Raw genomic sequence first — 19,334 nt, 5'->3', positions numbered from 1 at the left:
TGATGTCCTTTTGTTGTTCTGTTTATGTTTTTATGTTTCGTGTGGAACCTACTTGAGCAGGTCTCCCTTGAAAAAGAAATCAATGATCTCAATGGGATACACCTGTATAAATAAAGGTTTGAAATTAAATGAAATGAGAGTCATCATCATCATGTTCTCTCTGCTGCTGCTGCTGCTGCTGGCAGCTGGAAGTGAGTCAACACTTATTATACTGCTGTTTAACAGGATAATCTGTCATATAACTTTTTTTTGTATTTGTACAGGTGTGAAGTGTGAACAGTTGACACAGCCAGCTTCTGTGACTGTGCAGCCAGGTCAACGTCTGACCATCACCTGTCAGGTCTCTTATTCTGTTAGTTAATAATAATAATAAAATTCAATAACATGCTTTAACCACTAGGTGCCCGTTTATCAGCTGTGCACCGTTATGGTGTAAATACTGCCTATCTACCAATTGGATCCAATATAAAAGTCAGCCGAATTACTGTTGATATTGCAAGGAGACATATTGTGTGAAAATAAATCTAAGATGTTGTTAAATGGCTGATATATTTGTGATCCACGTCACGTTTTCAGTTTTGGCGGCAGTTCTTCCTGTTTGTATAGAAGTCTTCTCATCAGGGCTCTATAAATAGATAACTACGGCAGATATGTAATATGTAATGCAGCCGAACCATGTATTACAATGCCGTTATGTGATTAGCTCCAAAGAGAAAAGCAAGCAAACTCGGAATAAAGTATTATTATTATTTTTTTAAATGTTTTCGGATTTCACATCGCATAAACACCATTTCCCAACGTGCATTGCGGCTAAACCATGAATCACCGAGCTGAGGATCTTGGTTATGGCTAGAAAGGATCCGTCTTGTGTAAAACTCTCGCGAGAGTTCGGCTGAATGTCACGTGGCTGAATGTTTACGTTTGGCAGGCAGCCTTTCAGTTAGGATCGTTAACATCAGTTGGCCACAGCAAATGATGGTGAGAAGCTAAACTATCTATTAATTATGTCAATGACAGGGAGTGTGATCGTTGAAAAGCGGTCTTGCTGGTGTTCAAAGAAGAATGACAACACTGTAGATCACCAACACTATGGTTTATTTTTTATTCACAGGCAAGTCAACGTTGTCGCAGTAAAAGTCCCAAGATAGCTCCTGGTGCAATAAAATGTTCCCTTGCAGTGTTTTACTATTATGTCTGATGTTTCTCTATTAATATTGCTGCTGCATTAATGTGTATGTTGCATCATGTTACTGCTGTAGATGTGTTTCCGAGCCGCTCCGATTACAACGAGAGTTACAACGAGAACGTGACGTCATATTTACAATAGAAGGATCCTTTCTAGCCATAACCGAGGATCTTGCCTACGTCTGTTTCCGGTATTGTTTTTGACGGATGTATTTTGTTATACACACATTCCTTCACATTTAAATTAAAATGTACATTAAAATATTTCATGAGGCTTTCTAAAATGTTTTAAAATATAACTACGGTTCGAGTTGAAGAGTTTATAAATTAACATGAACCGAAGCTGTTGCCTGGTAACGCAATCGTGCAACGTCACGTCCGTTAATTCCACATCCACACACATCGATTTAATAAATGAATATAGCCTTTGTATCTGCTAAAAGAGGTGCCGACCAGCTGGGGCAACAGAAAATTGGCGAAATTGAGTGTGACTTTTACAAATGAAATCATTATTATATTAATATTGATAATAATAACAACCGACCGTCGGGGTAGCATTTGCTTGGCATTTCCGGGTATATCTCCACTGGTTGGGCCACGTTAACAATACTGTGTAATTGTCACGTTTGAAGGGACGAAATCGTGACAGCTTCACGTCTCCCATCATGGTAAATCGTCACATGTTCACGTCTTGCCGTGATACCGGGTTGTGCTGACCATGTCCATGCCTTTATGACAACAGTGTACCAATCTTCTGATGGCTACTTCCAGCAGGATAACTCACCGTGTCACAAAGCTCAAATATTCTCCAACTGGTTTCTTGAACATGACAATGAATTTTACTCAAATGTCACAGTCCACAGTCATCAGATCCAAATCCTACAGTGCACCATTGGGATATGGTGAACGAGAGATTTGCGTCATGGATGTGCAGCCGACAAATCTGCAGCAACTGTGTGATGCGATCAGGTCAATATTGAGTGAAATCTCTGAGGAATGCTTCCAGTACCTTGTTTAATCTATGCCATGAAGACTTAACGCAGTTCTGAAAGCAGATGGGGGTCCAACCCATCCTAGCAAGGTGTACCTAATTAAGTGGCTCGTGAGTGTATTACTTAGCTCAATTTGTATTGTTAGTGTGTGTCTGTAGGAGTAAAGTCTAGACACATTCTTTGGATGTAAGCATTGGCTAATTAAACAGATCATGATTAAATGACATGATGATAATAAGGGTGATCACCAAAACCTTATACCAGGGGTGGGGAACCTCTGGCCCTCGAGGTAACTCGGATCTGAAGGTGACTGATAACTGCTAATGGCATTTACTTGAATACCAGACATAGTAAATGCAAAGCAGGATCATATAAAAAAAAAGGTAATAAACAAGCCATTCAATCGTAATACTCGTTTTAATACGTTGACATGCATACAACACAATAGACTTGTTAAGTCCTGTTCGTTGTCCTGTTTGTTGTCCTTATCACCGTCCTGTTAGTTTTCCTCATCACCGTCCTCATCACCGTCTTGTTCGTTGTCCTCATCACCATCCTCATCACCGTCTTGTTCGTTGTCCTCATCACCGTCCTCATCACCGTCTTGTTCGTTGTCCTCACCACCGTCCTCATCACCGTCCTGTTCGTCGTCCTCATTACCGTCTTCAATGTCTTCCTCCATCATGAGAAAAGACGAGTCCGAGCCAATACAGCTGTAGGTGCTGGTGACTCTGCTCAGTTTCTGCTCCAGAAGATATTGATGGTGTAAAATACAGCAGTGCAGTCCCCTGTATCCCTCTTCTGTTATATCGCTTGGAGAAACTAAAATAAAAAGACAAAATGACAGTCTATGTAAGGCAACTTTTAGTTAGCATTGATGTTGGTTCCATATAAGCAATTTGAATGTTTAACTCCGAGGCTGTATATTAGCTAAAAAGATTTGTGATTCAGAAAAAATGCAATCATTACAGATGCTATTCAGTGATAGACATTTGACACTGGGAGGGGGGCAGTGGCAAATGTTATAAATCGGTATTTGTGGAACATACTTTGGTTTCTGATGTCGTCTTTTGTCTGATGAAGGAGGCGGTCCAGTTTGTCCAGTGCCTGCCTCAGATTTTGACAATGCTGGGTCATCTCCTTCACAATGATGACTTTCTCCTCTTCCATACGCCTGACCAGCATAACCTGGTCAAAAAGTCGCCTCTTTGTGCCCAGGTTCACCACTATAATGGAAAAAACACAAAATATAACAACCACAATGGTAAGGCTAATAAAACAAATAATATCAGTTTGTATTCAATCTTTTTTAATTAAATTGACCAAAACCTTAAAATCTGGTAAAAAAAAATTCAACCTCGCCGCTTGCTGAATTTTTTCAATTCTGTCTATGTTGGCAGAATTACATTCAGTATGTCTTGAGATTCAACATTAGTATGCAGTTCAGGGTGGTCAGGAAGGGTTTTACTGTTTCCATAGATATGCCTGTCCCAGTGAGACTAGACTATTAAGACTTGATAGGGCAACATCATACAGACCTTTCAATATAATTATTTTAAAATGATTTGTTGTGATCATGATGATTTGTGACACCTATGTTGATAGCTCTGTGTTACATTGGTGATTGTATTCTAGTACTTCAACTGAATTTATGGAATATCTAGGGCAAACAAAAACAAGTTGTTTCTTACCATCTCCTTGCGCCTCCCAGGGCAGAATGACATCCTCAGACAGACCGCATGCTGCTTCTGTGTCAATTTTCTCTGAACAGGCATCAATGGTGTTGTACTGCAGTATCCTCTCTCTGAGTTTCTTCTTGAGCTCTGTCAGTCTTCTCCGTTTGCGTTGCCTTGTTTGGTTGCTGTCTGTAAAGTAAAACAAAATACAAATAAACTAATATTAATAATACAAACAACAACAACAAGAAACAAATATTGTTTCTAGATAACGTAATAATAAATACCATTTTGTCGATAGAGGTCGTGTTTCTTTCTTCGGAGGGAATAAATAATTTCATCTATTTCTCTCTGGAGCTCCTCTTGGCTACTCTGGGCTCCATGTTTCTCTTGAAAACAGAAACAACAAGGTGTAATCATAAAACATGAAGCCAAATGTTTGGAAATATGGAACCAAATCTATACCACAGTGATCATATAACATACCAGTGGCTGCCCATTGCTTGACCTCCAACACCCACTGCTCCGTGTCCTCCAGGGAGATGTTCAGCTCTTGCTTGAGACTCTCAAGATTGTCCACTTCAGTTTGTGCTCTCTGTGTAGTCTGGTTAGAATGTTTAAAAGGAAAAAGTGAATATGCGTTCCAGTTGGTTGAGAAGGTTGTTTTTTTACTGAATTCCTTTATGCACATTAACTGACCAGACAACAACATGAAATGCTAAACACCTTCTCTTCAAGGTTGGCAAGTATCACCTTAGTGTCCCTTTTTTTTCAAGATCAAGCAGGATTAACATTATTATTATTATTATTATTATTATTATTATTATTATTATTATCCAGAAATTCAGATGAATCAACCTATAGTGCTTTATTAAAAACAAACAGAACAGAGACTCTCTTGGCAGAACAGTGTGCCATGGCAGCACCATCATAATGAAATGATTGCAGAATACATTCAATTCAACAACATGTAGCTAAGGATGGTGTTAAATTACTACAACAACAAACTCGGATAGTCTTAATATACATTTTGAAATGCAGCATGGACGTCTTACTTTGACAAATCTCTTTGAGAGTGTCTTGTGGAGATTCTCCACCTTCCTGTGGTTCCATTGCATAGCCAGCACGGTTATCATATCTGCTCTAGCTGTAAACACAAAAACATGAAAATTCATATGAGCTTTACAATGTGGCACTACTTAAAACTATTTGTTTTCCTCTACCAACCTGATTTGGTCATGTATTTTGTTGTCAGAGCTGCCCTTGAGAGGAAGCTGTTAACCTGTTCCACTTCCTCGCCGACAGTATTTCCAGCACCTTCCTGGCTTCTGCCACCCCACTTCACCTGCTCAGAATCATAAACAATGAGATCTAGCTATTTAGTTCAATATTATAATTTCTTGTACTGTACATCTTTAGTTATCATCAGTGTCAGGAGCAATTTCAGAAAGTTAAAATGTTCTGATATTGAATTATGCTTTGAACTACAATGTCACAACTGCAGTTATTTGAAGCTCTATTCATTCATTATTTCTACAGTGCGGATATATTTACTAAAATAAACATAATGGGTTTTGGAAGCCTATCCTTGTGACAGTCTGTTTTTTAACAATTTTGTCAACATTTGTAACTATTACAATTATTCCACAGGCTTGAATAGAATATACTACATGATATTCTTATGTGCACTACAATTTCTAAAACATTTGAATCTAGTGACACAAATGTTTAACTTGCATACTGTACCTCGCATTTGCCTGTGTGGGCCTTGGCGTGCATTACAGAGAGAAAAGGTTTCATCTCTGTAAGTGGTTGGAGCTCAGGCAACTTTGCTGCCATCTTCTCCAAATAAGGCCAGTACCTGTAATGACAAAATCAATTAGCTTTTCCAGTTGCATGATGGCATAATAGTAAAAAGATAAACCAGGTCCTTAAAATTACCAGTACAATCCTTGTAACCAACATCAGCATTTATCCAAATGAATGCTTTTTTTGCTTTACATCTACTGGATGTGCAAGAATTAAATAGATAACACGTTTCCCACAAACACTTCCAATTTTGCAATAGTTATAACTACCTGCAGGCAACATCCATACAAAAGAATGTTGCATTCGCAACTTCAGCCAGCTCCTTCTGCAGGAACATTGGGTAGGCATATATTTCACCACGGTAGTGATTTAGGCCTTGTAGTAAGATGCCATGTCTGCACACAGCTATTTGCAGTCCTTCCTCATCCACCTTGGCCCTGGACTTGTGTGAGGTTTCTCTGCAAGCTGTGAATGTTGCCGGTCCACAAACATCACGACCACTTTTCTGAAATAGACACAATCTGTTACATTTAACCCTGTGCTAAGAAAAATAAATAAAGGGTTAGGGGATTGAATAGATTCTTACAATCGTCATCTGGCTCCTGATTTTGTCGACAAAGGCAGACACTTTACTGTCCTGGGCAATGAACAGTCCATCAAATAGAGACGGTTCATCTGTCCTGCGAAATTCGAGAAAGACATTGTAAGCAACATTATCATACATACATAAGTTTGATTGTGTCCTCTATTTAATGTGGCCAATTTGCTTTTGCCATAACATTTTCATAAATGTGGAAAAGGTCTTTGTGAATTTGATCTGTAATTCTGTGTAAAGTCTTTTGCCACCATTATTTAACATTAGTGAAAAGTTTACTGACTTCTTGTAAAAAGGTAAAAATAAAAGTACATCCTTTATATTGATGGGCATGGAATAGGGCAGAGGAAGGCATAGAAAAAGGTTCCTGGGCAATTTAATACATTTTTCATGAAGCGATTATATCCAAAACTGGTTCTTAGCTCCAACATATCCAACTAACGTCAACCATTTAACATTTTAAAGTTGAGTTAACTTTACAGGCGTCATATACAATAATGTTTATGAATTGGATTTATATAATTATGTGTAATTTCAAACCAACTATTGTTTTCTGATGGTCTACAAACTTTGGAAAAATAAATTGCAGAGTTGGGGAAAGTTAGACATTTCAGCAAAGACATTCAGCTTAGTCAATAAAACAACAGCTAAAATGAGAATATGATTTCACTGACCCTCTGGACTTCTTGAAGCGATAATGCTTTCTATTGCCATCTACAGCAATAGCCAGCATGTCAGGTGTGCATGCTGGGCATTTAAAGGGCTCCACCAGGCATAGATCTTCTTGTCTGTAATTATAGAAGGCAAACTCCCGAAAGACTCTGTGGAAGGTATCGCTACAGATTCTGGCTGTCTGGAAACAAGAATGGTATTCATTTGGTTAATTAAAAGTTTGGTATTCAAAAATCTTGAAAACCACATTTTATTCTTACCCTTCCTGTGGAAAACGATCGATGTTCAAGCATTTTTATAAATACTTGCTGGGATAATGCTGGGCTGGCCAATTTCATTTGCTCGAATGATGTGAACACATCAAACTTAAAAATAATTTTGCAGCTGTCGGTTGCTGGCCAGTATTTGTATCCCAGCAAGTCACCTATGCTCGGGGACCATTTGGCGGAACAAATTGGGCAGCACACAGAAGGCAGACGAACGTTGTATGGACCTGAGAAAAAATATAAATGTGCAATTTGACAGCTATCTATGCAATGTAGGACAAAAGTATAATAGTAATCCTGTATTTCTGCTTGATCGTCTTCTGGTGGCAACAAACCATTGATAGTCACCAACACGGTCTGCTTTCCTGGGATGATGGTGAAATCTTGGCTTGGACCACAGAAGCAGATTTGGGATGGCGGAGGAATTGGAAGCAGACACACTGCAGCAAAGACAATTTCAGAGATTCATATGCATGTTAGGACATGTTAGGAAATGTAGTCAATACAAATTGAGACATTTTAACTGTTAAAGCAAACTTCCGACATGGTGAAAATGATGCCGCTGTATATGTAGTGCACATTAGGAAACCATGCTAAGGGAATATGTAATACATTATTTGAACCCACCTTGTTCACAGAGTCCATATTGGCCACTTTCATCCACAACCACTAAGGATGTGGGAGGAATAGGTCTGTAAAACCCATCAAACATGGCTTCCCTGTCATGGAAGACATGTTTACCATGGATAATAGGGTCACATGCCGGACAAAGAAAGGGAGTTCCTGGTGGAACACAGTCCAAGCACCGGACCACAGCATCAGCAGTTTTGCATTGGAGACAGGAACGTGTAGTGACAATCTCTGCAGCCAATTTCAAATTAAGGAGCTCTGGCATTGCAGCTCTGAATTTTTGTTCACGTTTCAACTGTCTTTGGGTCCATGTTGATGCAGTGGGTGTTTCTTCTGATGATGCAGGGACAGTGAGAGAACCCAACAGGTTTCTCAGTGTCTGAAGATGTTGATCTAAAATAACAAAATATAAAACAAATCATGGAATTTAGTTTAATTAAAAAAAGATATTCCATACATGGCTTTTCACTTTACAATGTATCATGAACAAAGCTATTACATACTACAAACAATTACCTACATTTCAAGTTGAAGGATAATTTAAGAATTCATTGTGCATACCAAGACTTGGGACCTGTAGAGGAATCTCATGTGTCTCCTCGACCTCTGGGGACTTCTGAGCTGGAAGGTTTAACTGCATAAAACAAAGTACGATGATATGGGAAACATTATTGAGGACCGACCAACGACATTAAAACTTAATGAAACACTAGAACTAGATTATATTTTACAGACCAGATCGATTCTTATTCCAATGTTGGGCTATAATGTTCCCATCCAGGTCCCTCTTCCTCCAGGAAACATTTGATCCTTGCGTTATTTTCTTTGGTATCTTCTGTATCTTCGGTTTCTTTGGTTTCTTTGGTATCTTAATATATAAATATATAAAAGAGATTATATATTTCCCTTAATTGTTGCACACACATCTTTGTAATGTGTGTGTCTGTTATCATTTGAGTAAATGTTATAATACATTTTTGGATAATGTTGTACTTGCCTTATTTGCCAACTCATCTGCGAGGGCATTCCCTATCTCTAGCCATTCATTCAGTTGCTTGGATGCCATTTTTAAGTGAGGATAAAAAGGGCAACAACAAACAAAGGATGAACTGACATACAGGGAGGGAGAAAAACAAAACAAAAGACAAGAAAACGAGAGGGGTGAAAGAGAGTAGGAAGAGGAATATGGCTCTGAAAAGAACCGTTGATTTTTTTATGATAATAGGCTACTTCATATAATTGAATTGATAGATGACCTGAAAAAAACCAAACAGATGAACTCAGATTAGCTGTGCTACCATGTAATTTAATTGTTGCTTCATAAATAAGCATTTGCCAAAATAAAGCTGGCACCAAAATCAATCAAGTCCCAGGTAAATCAGTAATTACAGGGAAATATATTTCTCTTTTTAACTAGATGTGATGCTTTCACAAAACTTAAGTTGAATTAGCGAATGTTTAAAGTAGTAAAACAACTATGACCTGATGATATTCAAGTGTTGAACTTACCCTAACTATCATTAATGCAACATGTTAGGTGACATTTCGAAGAAAGAAAAAGTGTGTGCATTATAAAAAGCGCCATGTAAATGTCAACTATTATTATTATTATTATTAAAGTGCCATTTCCTTTCGCATTGTTTACGTTCATATCATGTCCTGGTCTGGTTAGCTGAATATACATACTTTTGCCATTGTTATGTGTTATGTCACGTGCTACCAAGGGTTTTGTTTTTAGGCAAGATTTTAGCTCCTTTTGTGCGAAGGAGAAAACTCTCCCTCCAACTTGTTGTAGACGAACCTTCTTATATTGCAATACATATCCGTTAGCGCATATAAGCTAAGCGCTAAGCGCTAACCTTTACAGCCATGCTATTGCTAACAACATGCATTCGCCTATACTGCCTATGCCACGGGCCAGCCCTAAAACGTAAAACTGAAATATCGTGGTTAAACATGATTAGTAGAAAAACGACAGGATTAATTAAAAGCGTAAACAAATCAAATGAAATACAGAAATCAGATTTACCACTTGTAAAGCTCTGACGCTCTTTAACAATTCTTCTTCTTCTTCATCTTCTTCTTCATCTTCATCTTCTTGGCTCGTCCCACTTTTATTGATGCGCAAGGTTAAAGTTCACGGGATTACGATCGTGACAAAACGTGACAAAAGGTTGTAATAAACTGCTGCTAGAAATGAATAATGGGAAAGCTACGTGGCTATGGGTCGTAATATCGTGATCAACACTGCTTAAACAATCGACCTATTTGGTCGTTTTTTGTAGGAGGACAGGCTGGCACTACTGTACACATCCTTCACTTTCCGCTGAACTCCACCTCATCACCGCTGCACTGTCATAGGCTTGGGCAATTAGTTTGCCCTGTTGTCCATCGGGGAGGATAGTGCCAAGCCTCTCCATCAGCGCGGTGGCAACTGTGTCAGCATTTGCATTCTGAAGAGGGATGAACTCAAAGAAACGCTCCTGGACGTTGTTATGCGGGTCAATGTAGCGTAGCACAAGCACTAACTGGCAGTGGGTGGAAATGTCCGTTGTCTCATCCGCCTGAATAGATAAATAACTGGCATTTTTTACTTCTTCCAGAATGTAGTCTTTACAAACTGATAACATGCAGTCCAAAAGTTCATTTTTCACCGTCTTTGAGGTGCCTTTGAAAACGGTACCCGTTTTAAGGTGCTCCTCCAACACGCTATCTAATGAGGCCAGAAGATTAACTAAACCCCGAAAAACGCCGGGGTTGTCGGATGTGTCAGTCTCGTCGTGGCCACGTAAAGCTAGGTCAAAGCCCCCACAAAATGCCACACAATCAATTATTTTAGACAAGACGTGCCTATTCTTGTCCACTTCTTCATTGTGTTTTTTCAATGAGATCTTGTACCCTTGATCTAGCTGCGCGGTTAGCTTTGCCTAGCATAGCTAGCTTGAAGGTACTTGTCATATGTAACTTCGTGCACTCGTGCTTTTTAATTTTTTCGGACAAATGCTTCATATCGTTCACCCCCTTCACAGTCCACGGGAACATCGTATCTGTTCCCGGCTGTTTGAAGAGCAAGCATGGGAAACAAAAGACAGCATTCACCTGTTTGCATCCAATTAGCCATGCCTTTCTGGTGTACCAGCTACGTGAGAAGCCTCGTTGATAGGTTTAGTTTTTTTCACGAGCTTGCTGCGATATATATTCAAATCGGTTTGGTCCGGTCCAAGATCTTTTAGCAACTGTTTATCTCCCAAACTTCTCCTTTCGAAAGGATTAGAGATTAGCTCTTGAACTGAATTGGGTGGGGACAGAGGTCCGGAGACTCCACCTGCACACGAAGCCATCCTCTGCTCTAGTGCGTCACCTGGATACGAGTCACTGTCCAAACTACTCACAGATTGGACCAGGCGCTGACATTGGCGCCCGGTCAAAATCAGATTTGACGACGCAGATTGGCTGAAATTATGTTTCGCAACAGTCAGCTGCTAGTGGCTGCTGCTGCAGTGGATGAAGGCTGATTTCTTAGCGGCCAGGCGAGAGAGGGTAATGATGTTGATACATGGGCAAGGCCAGGCAGGCAGGAAACATGTGACTTATCAGTAACTTTAGACATCGTAACACAATTTTAAACGAGATTTTATTGTAGATTATACATTTTACTGATACAAATTATATAATATTTACCTTTTTTATTAAAAATAAAAAAATATATATATTTTTTTTATGTGGGAAGAGGTGGGTCGGCGCCCCTAGCGCCCCTATGGACCGGCCTCCACTGCACACGGCATCTAATGCACGTCTGTCCGTCCTGGGAGAGGGATCCCTCCTCTGTTGCTCTCCCTGAGGTTTCTCCCATTTTTCCCTTTAAACTGTGGGTTTTCTCCGGAGGTTTTTCCTTGTACGATGTGAGGGTCTAAGGACAGAGGGTGTCGTATTGTCATACTGATATTCTGTACAAACTGTGAAGTCCACTGAGAAAAATGTAACATTTGTGATATTGGGCTATATAAATAAACATTGATTGATTGATGTTTGATTGTCATTAAAAATAAAAAATAAATAAAAAAATATATAAAAAAAATAATATATATTTCTTTTTCTTTTTTAATGAACAAGGTAAATATTATATAGCTGGTATCAGTAGAATGTATAATCTAAAATAAAATCTCGTTTACATTTTTTTTACGATGTCTAAAGTTACTGATAAGTCACATGTTTCCGGCCTGGCCGCAGCGTGTATCATTACCCTCTCTTGTCCGGGCGGTAGAAAGTAGCCCTCAGCCAGAGCAGCAGCAGCCAACAAGCTGACTGTTGCTATCTGTAAACTATGCCACCGAAACATAATTTCAGCCTATCAGCGTCGTCAGATCTGATGCTCATAGGGCGCCCTGTCAGCGCCCTGCTCTGTGTGTCTTTGAGTTGTTTGGACTCGTATCCAAGGTGATGCAGTAGTTGTCGAGGATGGCTGCGTCTGCAAGTGGAGACTCCGGTACCAGTGGATCGCCGGAGATTAACATTTACATGCTTATTGTAGTTGTAAGGGCAATGCCTGTAGCACCATGGAGCATATGTGTGGGCTGGACCTGTATTTTACAGGAAAGGAGTGAGCAGAGGGTGAAGTTGTTATGAGGGGCTGTGTAGGCCAAAATTCTAACTCAGCTCGCACACACACTACTGAAAACATCTGGCCTTGCACACACACTACTGAAATACTCTCACATTCACTACTGAACACCTCACACACACACACTACTGAAAACATCTGGCCTTGCACACACACTACTGAAATACTCTCACATTTACTGCTGAACACCTCACACACACGCAACTGAAAATTAACCTCACACACACACTACTGAAAACATCTGGCCTTGCACACACACACACTACTGAAATACTTTCACATTCACTACTGAATACCTCGCACACACACTATTGAAATCCTCTCACATTCACTACTGAACACCTCACACACACACAACTGAAAATTAAGCCTCACACACACACTATTGAAATCCTCTCACATTCACTACTGAACACCTCACACATACACACTACTGAAAACATCAGGCCTTGCACACACACTACTGAAATACTCTCACATTCACTACTGAACACCTCACACACACACAACTGAAAATTAAGCCTCACACACACACTAGTGAAATACTTTCACATTCACTACTGAACACCTAACACACACTACTGAAAATTAACCTCATACACACACAACTGAAAATATTTTACTGAAAATGTCTTAGTCAGGAATGTGCATGTATGTATGTATGTGTGTGAGAGGCAAACCCGGTATCACGGCAAGACATGAACATGTGACGATTTACCATGCTGGGAGACGTGAAGATGATACACGGTATTGTTAACCCATGTTAACCAGTGGAGAAATAACCGGAAATACCAAGCAAATGCTACCCCGAAGTAATGATTTAGTTTTTAATAGTCACACTCGATTACGCCAATGTTCTTGTTTCCCCAGCTTGTCGACACCTCTTTTAGCAGAAACAAAGGCTACATTAATGTATTAAATCGATGTTAATCCATGCGTTTGGATCAAAGGTGTGGATGTGGAATTAACGGACGTGACGTTGTGCGATTGAGTTGCCAGGCAACAGCTTCGGTTCATGTTAATTTACAAACTCTTCAACTACAACCGTAGTTATATTTAAAAACATGTTAGAAGGCCTCACAAAATACTTTAATGGAAATTAAAATGTAAATGTGAAGGAATGTGTGTATAACAAAATACATCGGTCATAAACGAAACCGGAAACAGACGTAGCCAAGATCCTCAGCTCGATGATTGGATGGTTTAGTCGCAATGCATGCTGGGATTTGGTGTTTATGTGATGTGAAATCTGAAAACGTTTTTTTAAAATAAAATAATGATTTATTCCGAGTGTGCTTGCTTTTCTCTTTGAAAGTCTTCACATAACGGCATTGTAATGCAATGTAATGCACGGTTCGGCTGCATTAAGTATTACATATCTGCCGTAGTTCTCTATTTATAGAGCCCTGCTGAGAAGACTTCTAGACAAACAAGAGAACTGCCGCCAAAACTGAAAACGTGACGTGGATCATAAATATATAAGCAATTAAACAACATCTTACATTTATTTTCACACAATACGTCTCCTCGCAGTATCAACACCGCTAAACCATCCAATCATCGAGCTGAGGATTTTGCCTACGTCAGTTTCCGGTTTCGTTTATCACCGATGTATTTTGTTATACACACATTCCTTCACATTTACATTTTAATTTGCAATAAAGTATTTTGTGAGACCTTCTAACATGTTTTTAAATATAACTACGGTTGAAGTTGAAGAGTTTGTAAATTAACATGAACCGAACCATGATAGTAGCCTATATAAAACCATGCTCGTTCAACCTATAGAAATGCAAAACGGCGTCAGTTTAGAGGTAATTCTGTCTTTCTGAATTACCGCATCATTCATGAAAATACATTTCATAACATGTAAGAGAACATATTTGAGGGGTGATCAATAACATATCAGTATTGTTGGGGCAGAATCTCTGCTCCGCGCCGTTCCTATATGAGCGGGTTCTCAAAAGAAGGAAAAATTCAAAGCAGCCAGGATAAGGGTTAAACAATAATCTGCTTTAATGGTGCAAACATACAAATACTTCACCTAATCACGAAGCACTCTGCAGAGTACTCCGGGCTCAGGTTCTACCACCGTGTGAGACACGTCTCAGGAACGGCAAGTCAAAAACAAGAGCGCCGATCTTCAAAATGATCACAACATTTATACACCGAGTTCACTTCTGAGCGAGCTAGACAGTGAGTTGGCAGTATTCCATTGGTTGGTTTCACTTCTGGGCGGGACCCCAAGTAGTAAGTCCGCAGTTGTTGATTCCATGTTGCTTCTGTGCGTGTGTGTGTGTGTGTTTCTGTCCCTCTGCCCTTAGGCAGATCCCCCAATCAATGATTTGGCGTCATGACAGAGGACTCTTTGACAGGACACATACTCATTCCCCCTAAACATCTTCAACACACACATCCTATCATGTATCTTTAACAGAAGTTAATTGTTCTTATCGCTTAATGGCTTCCCTGAACTTCCCTTCACCCCAAAGTCAGCTTACTAGGAATGAATACATTTTATTGATAAGCTCAAAAGGGCCTTTATCTCATTTACTGCTGGGTGACCCAAGTCTCAAGGCCTCTTTAGGGGTCTGTAGGAGATAAACATTAATTCTACAAGACTTTAACTGCCTTATATCTGAAAATGTATCCGGGAATTCCCCTGTTAATTGCAAGGACTATTGATAATTAACAGAGAGACCCTAGGGGCCTCTTCTTGGTAACTGCTAGGCAGAAGTCACTCAATGCAGAAATCACAAGTTTAACACACATTCTATATAAGGTGACATTAAAATGAATATACCAGATTGAACTTTCCTGCCATAACACGTTACTTTAATCCTTCAAATAATTCAAATAATACTTCAGTATTTATTTATTTTTCCAAGTTATGTTTTTGTGTGCACTCATCAAACAGGCGTTTGTTAAATCATTTTTAGATTGGTTTCAATTCATCTTTGCAAATGAATTCCTCCTAATACATGAGTTAACATTTTATTTACGGTATTATCTTACATGTTTCTCTCCATTCTTCCTTCTGCCAAAGGTGTCGCAGTTTCTCATCTCTCCCGTTTTTGTGCGTACGGATGGGTCAAAGTGGAGGACCGCACATTTTCCCATCATGTTTGTTTTTTATTAATCGCAAAGATTGCTTCGAAATTGGCGTACGCCACGTTTATAAATCAGGCCCCAGGACATTTTCCCGACTGCATTGAGGAGATGGCTGAAATTATTTCTGCCTGAGATATTTGCTCCTCCAACGTCCTCCTGAAGTCAGGTGAAAGTTTGGGAGAATTGAGACTGCTTAAAACATTTGGAATTTCACTGTCATCCGTTTGAGACTCTGAGGTGTAGAGCTGAAAGTAGAAGTAGCTTTTGTGTGTGGTCAGATGTTGTATGGCCATTTTACCTTTTGATACTCTAAATGCTTTGCTTCGCCTTAGAGCCTTTGTACAGATAAGCCAGCATTTTGTCTGTCTTGTCTCCATGGATATAGAACATGGTCTTTTGTTTTATAAGTGAATGTGTTGTCAGCAGGTCAAACCTGATCTTGAGTTCCAGTCATTTTCTTTAGAGGACCTGATCTTTAGTTTGAGCATATTGTTTGTGAATCTCTCCAATTTGGTGAGCCAGGCTTGCTCGCTGGGATTTTCTTACTTCTTACTTTTCTAAACTACATCCTCTGAACAACACACACAAAGTTTCACATAGCAGACAAGAGACCCCACTCTTTACGGTATCCTGCTTAGCAAGGCTTGTGAACAATTCTTAAAGGCCGACGGGCACGTAACTTAGTGTCTATGAGTTAGTCATGAATATGTTCCCAGTAGATAAATGCAACCTTTGCTGTCTAGTGGAAGAGTGTGATGGACTTTTTGCTAGGCCACATATATCTCTCACAACCAACTTACAAGAAGGAATGACTCCTCTGTCCACCTTCAGAACATCTGCATCTGTATGCAGCTTATCACTTCTTGTAAATTCTATTTAATATTCTGAAGTGACAGCACTGTAAGCATAATTATTACGTATTACTATACAAAATATTTATTCTGTGTTACATTTTTGCAATTATTGCTGCAAACCAAGTGATTTAACCTACATCCAAAAAAAGAAAGAAAAAGTGTTTGTGTGATATTGTATTTAATTACTATCTGAACCTTGAGAGTGGAGCTACTTGGGTTTGATAATGGTTCATTTACCATGTATTTTAGAAACCTACAGGGGAACCACATCTTTACACTACTGTGGCTGCTTGAAAAATGTTTTTGAAATGTTAATATTTTGTTAACACTGAGGTGGAACACAGGCATTTTAGTATATCATGAAAAAGGATATATTTATAATTCAACAACGTCAATATATCATAGAATGTTAAAACAATTAAGAAAGAGTGTGTAGAAAATGGCAGTGAGATTTGTTGGTGTGAGCGGGTCCGCAGGTGAAGCAGACTGAATACAGGCCTTACGGTTTATTTCTTGTTTCTGCCACTGATGTGTTTCAGATTGTAGGGGCATAGGAACAAGAGAAATAAGGTGTCATGGTCAATATTTTGACGAGGAAAATAAAAGCAAACAAAGGTTATAGTGTCCAACTGTGAAGAATTGCAGGCTCTTCTTAACCTGTTAGAGTGGCATTAACAAAAGCTGAATTAATTAATTAATTCCCACCTTGATAGGCAGATCTAAGTAGATGTAAAAAGCTGAGTTCTGTAAACTGTGTTCGTTATTCTCCCGTCCAGGAGAGAAGCTTTAAAAGGAGACTAAATGGAATCTCTGTGAAGGTTCAATTGGGTACTTTAATTAAAAAAGGCGCGGGTATGTCACAAGCATGATATTGTTCAGTCAGACAAACAGCTGTGATCCGCTCCTCGTTAGGGAAGAGAAGAGACCCGATCCCTCGTCCGTAGACCCTCCAGAAAAACGCGGGCAAAAATCCTTGATTATGCGGGCTAAATTCCTTGATTATGCAGGCTAAAATCCTTGATTATGCGATTAAAAATGCGGGGTTTTTATGTGATTTTATGCGGTGAAATTGCGGGAAGTTGCTAAATATGCGGAAAGTTGCGAAATATGCTAAATATGCGGGGAAAAAGAATAACAATTTTTTTAAATATTGGGCTGTCTTATTTATTCTCTTTCACACACAACCTGCCACTAACGTTAAACCCCTTTACTATTCAATTAAACACATTCAATGTTTATTTATTGTAAAAGCAATTGAGCTATTTTAATCTCACACCCCCACACACACACACACACACACACACTTCTCCGCCTCATTCTGTTTTCATTTACTCGTTCGTTATCTGACCAGCTTCAATCTTGTAGGCTACTCACTTCGTTTCTTGTAGCCCTCGAAAGGGTTTTGGAGGTTGATGCTCACCGTCGATTTTCTCTTATGATCAGTGCTTGAATTGGGCCGGTACTCACCGGTACGCAGTACCGGCACTTCTGATTTTTACCCATGTGGTACCGGCACTTCTTACTGAGTACCGGCAAGGTGCCGGTACTCAGTAAAATGCCGGTACCCGCCGGCAATATACGTATATATTGTAAACGCAACGCAGCGCAAATGTGGGTCTGACTCTGCCTCACAGAAGGTGACTGGCTGTCTACATGACGTGGCCTGCCGACATTGCCACTTTCGTACAGATCATACTAATGCCCTCGATTGGTCTCTGTGTGTCATTCAAGCTCGGGAGGGTGTGTGTTGGTGTATGTGTGGCGCGAGCGAGCGAGAAAGCGCGCGCACCGGTTACGTGTATTGTTGTTAGCATCTGGTGCTAGCTAGCTAGCTGCGCTAACGGATATAAGGAGCTGTTTCAACAACAAGGTGGAGGGAGAGTCCTTTGCTGTCAGACTGAGAGGCTGATAACTACAGCTCTGGTGAGGTAAATTACTCTCTGAGTCTTTAGATAGTTAACTTAGTTTAAGTTATCTCAGTAGGTCTCAAACGGTTCGGTCACCATTTATGTAAACACATATTTCCATTTGAGGGGGTAGTGATTAGTAAAATATGCATGAATAATACAAACAAAATGTTAACTAGGTGAAAAAAGGTAAGATAAACTTGTTGAGAGCTAAAACTAGTCTTTGCTGTTGCCTCAAAGAGGAGCAGGGGGGAGAGGAGGGAGACAGGAGAGGCCGATTCAGGAGCCCAGACACACTCACAACTATAAATGAACCAAAAACAAATAAATAAACAAGTTTCAATGTTTTTTCATATTGGATATTGTATGTTATTGGTTATGGCCATGTACTTATGATTTTATGATTATTTAAATGTATACATTTTTGTTTCATATGGGTGTAGTCTCTTTATTTCCCCCTCAAAATGCACCAGATTGATGCATTTAAGTCCAACATTTAAAACAAATCTTACCGGGGGAGCATGCCCCCGGACCCCCCTATAGGATTTGAGGCCCGGCCCCACTGTTCCCAAATAGATTTGCAAATTTTTTAAAATAGTAACCCATCTCCATATGTTTCTTTATGGGTAGTAGATTTAAACTAGAGGGCTATCACTTTGTGCAGCAACGCTATTGACAAATAAATCCAGCAAAATGGCACAAAAAACTGGTAGTGGCCTCAGGGACGAGGAGTCATTTAACCAGCCAGTAGGAGTCAAGCTTTACTTTCTTTTATATCCATAAAGAAAAAGTAAATCTGTTTACAGTTGTTTCATTATGGATGTTGAGAGGTATCCTTATATCTCTTCATTTTGCTCTCAAAGTGCACCAGATTGATGCATCTAACTTCAATATTTAACAATTTTTTTCCTGGGGGAGCATACCCCCGGACCCCCCTAGACTAGAGGGTGTCAGGTCCACTCCCGACTTATAAAAATAGCACTTTACCACTGCATCCCCTCTAATCTCAGATGCAC

At 39.6% G+C, this 19,334-nt stretch overlaps 1 protein-coding gene across 2 annotated transcripts; it reads right to left on the bottom strand.

Moving 5' to 3' along the window:
- Window positions 1–2,575: 2,575 nt before the first annotated feature.
- Window positions 2,576–11,317, bottom strand: LOC307035538 (uncharacterized protein). Of its 2 annotated transcripts, none has more exons than XM_079675009.1 (18): window positions 9,855–11,305; window positions 8,823–8,934; window positions 8,561–8,693; window positions 8,387–8,459; window positions 7,823–8,218; window positions 7,531–7,635; window positions 7,190–7,422; window positions 6,932–7,110; window positions 6,249–6,342; window positions 5,932–6,167; window positions 5,600–5,714; window positions 5,081–5,198; window positions 4,909–5,000; window positions 4,340–4,457; window positions 4,141–4,242; window positions 3,869–4,042; window positions 3,227–3,403; window positions 2,576–2,999 (listed from the first exon to the last, which is right to left on the bottom strand). In XM_079675009.1, exons 5-18 carry the CDS (start codon window positions 8,088–8,090, stop codon window positions 2,677–2,679), a joined length of 2,334 nt encoding a protein of 777 aa, XP_079531135.1. In that variant the 5' UTR covers window positions 8,091–8,218; window positions 8,387–8,459; window positions 8,561–8,693; window positions 8,823–8,934; window positions 9,855–11,305; the 3' UTR covers window positions 2,576–2,676. The 2 variants fall into 2 exon arrangements, with proteins under 2 accessions (XP_079531135.1, XP_079531136.1); XM_079675010.1 differs by having other exon boundaries at window positions 2,887–3,025; window positions 9,855–11,317.
- Between the last annotated feature and the right edge of the window lie 8,017 nt (window positions 11,318–19,334).

Source organism: Notothenia rossii (genome assembly GCF_949606895.1).
Source record: "Notothenia rossii genome assembly, chromosome: 4".
NCBI classification, from domain to species: domain Eukaryota; kingdom Metazoa; phylum Chordata; class Actinopteri; order Perciformes; family Nototheniidae; genus Notothenia; species Notothenia rossii.
The sequence above is the reverse complement of the archived record's forward strand: the minus strand, read 5'-3'. Positions and strand labels throughout refer to the sequence as shown.

Bases quoted from the DNA above. Each gene is read 5' to 3' on its own strand.
- LOC307035538 (XM_079675009.1), bottom strand. From the start codon at position 8,090: ATGCCAGAGCTCCTTAATTTGAAATTGGCTGCAGAGATTGTCACTACA. The intron at 5,001-5,080 runs GTTGGTAGAGGA...TTGTGTTTACAG, and splicing joins AAAATACATGACCAAATCAG to CTAGAGCAGATATGATAACC. The intron at 4,043-4,140 runs GTATTTATTATT...TTTACTTTACAG, and splicing joins CGACCTCTATCGACAAAATG to ACAGCAACCAAACAAGGCAA.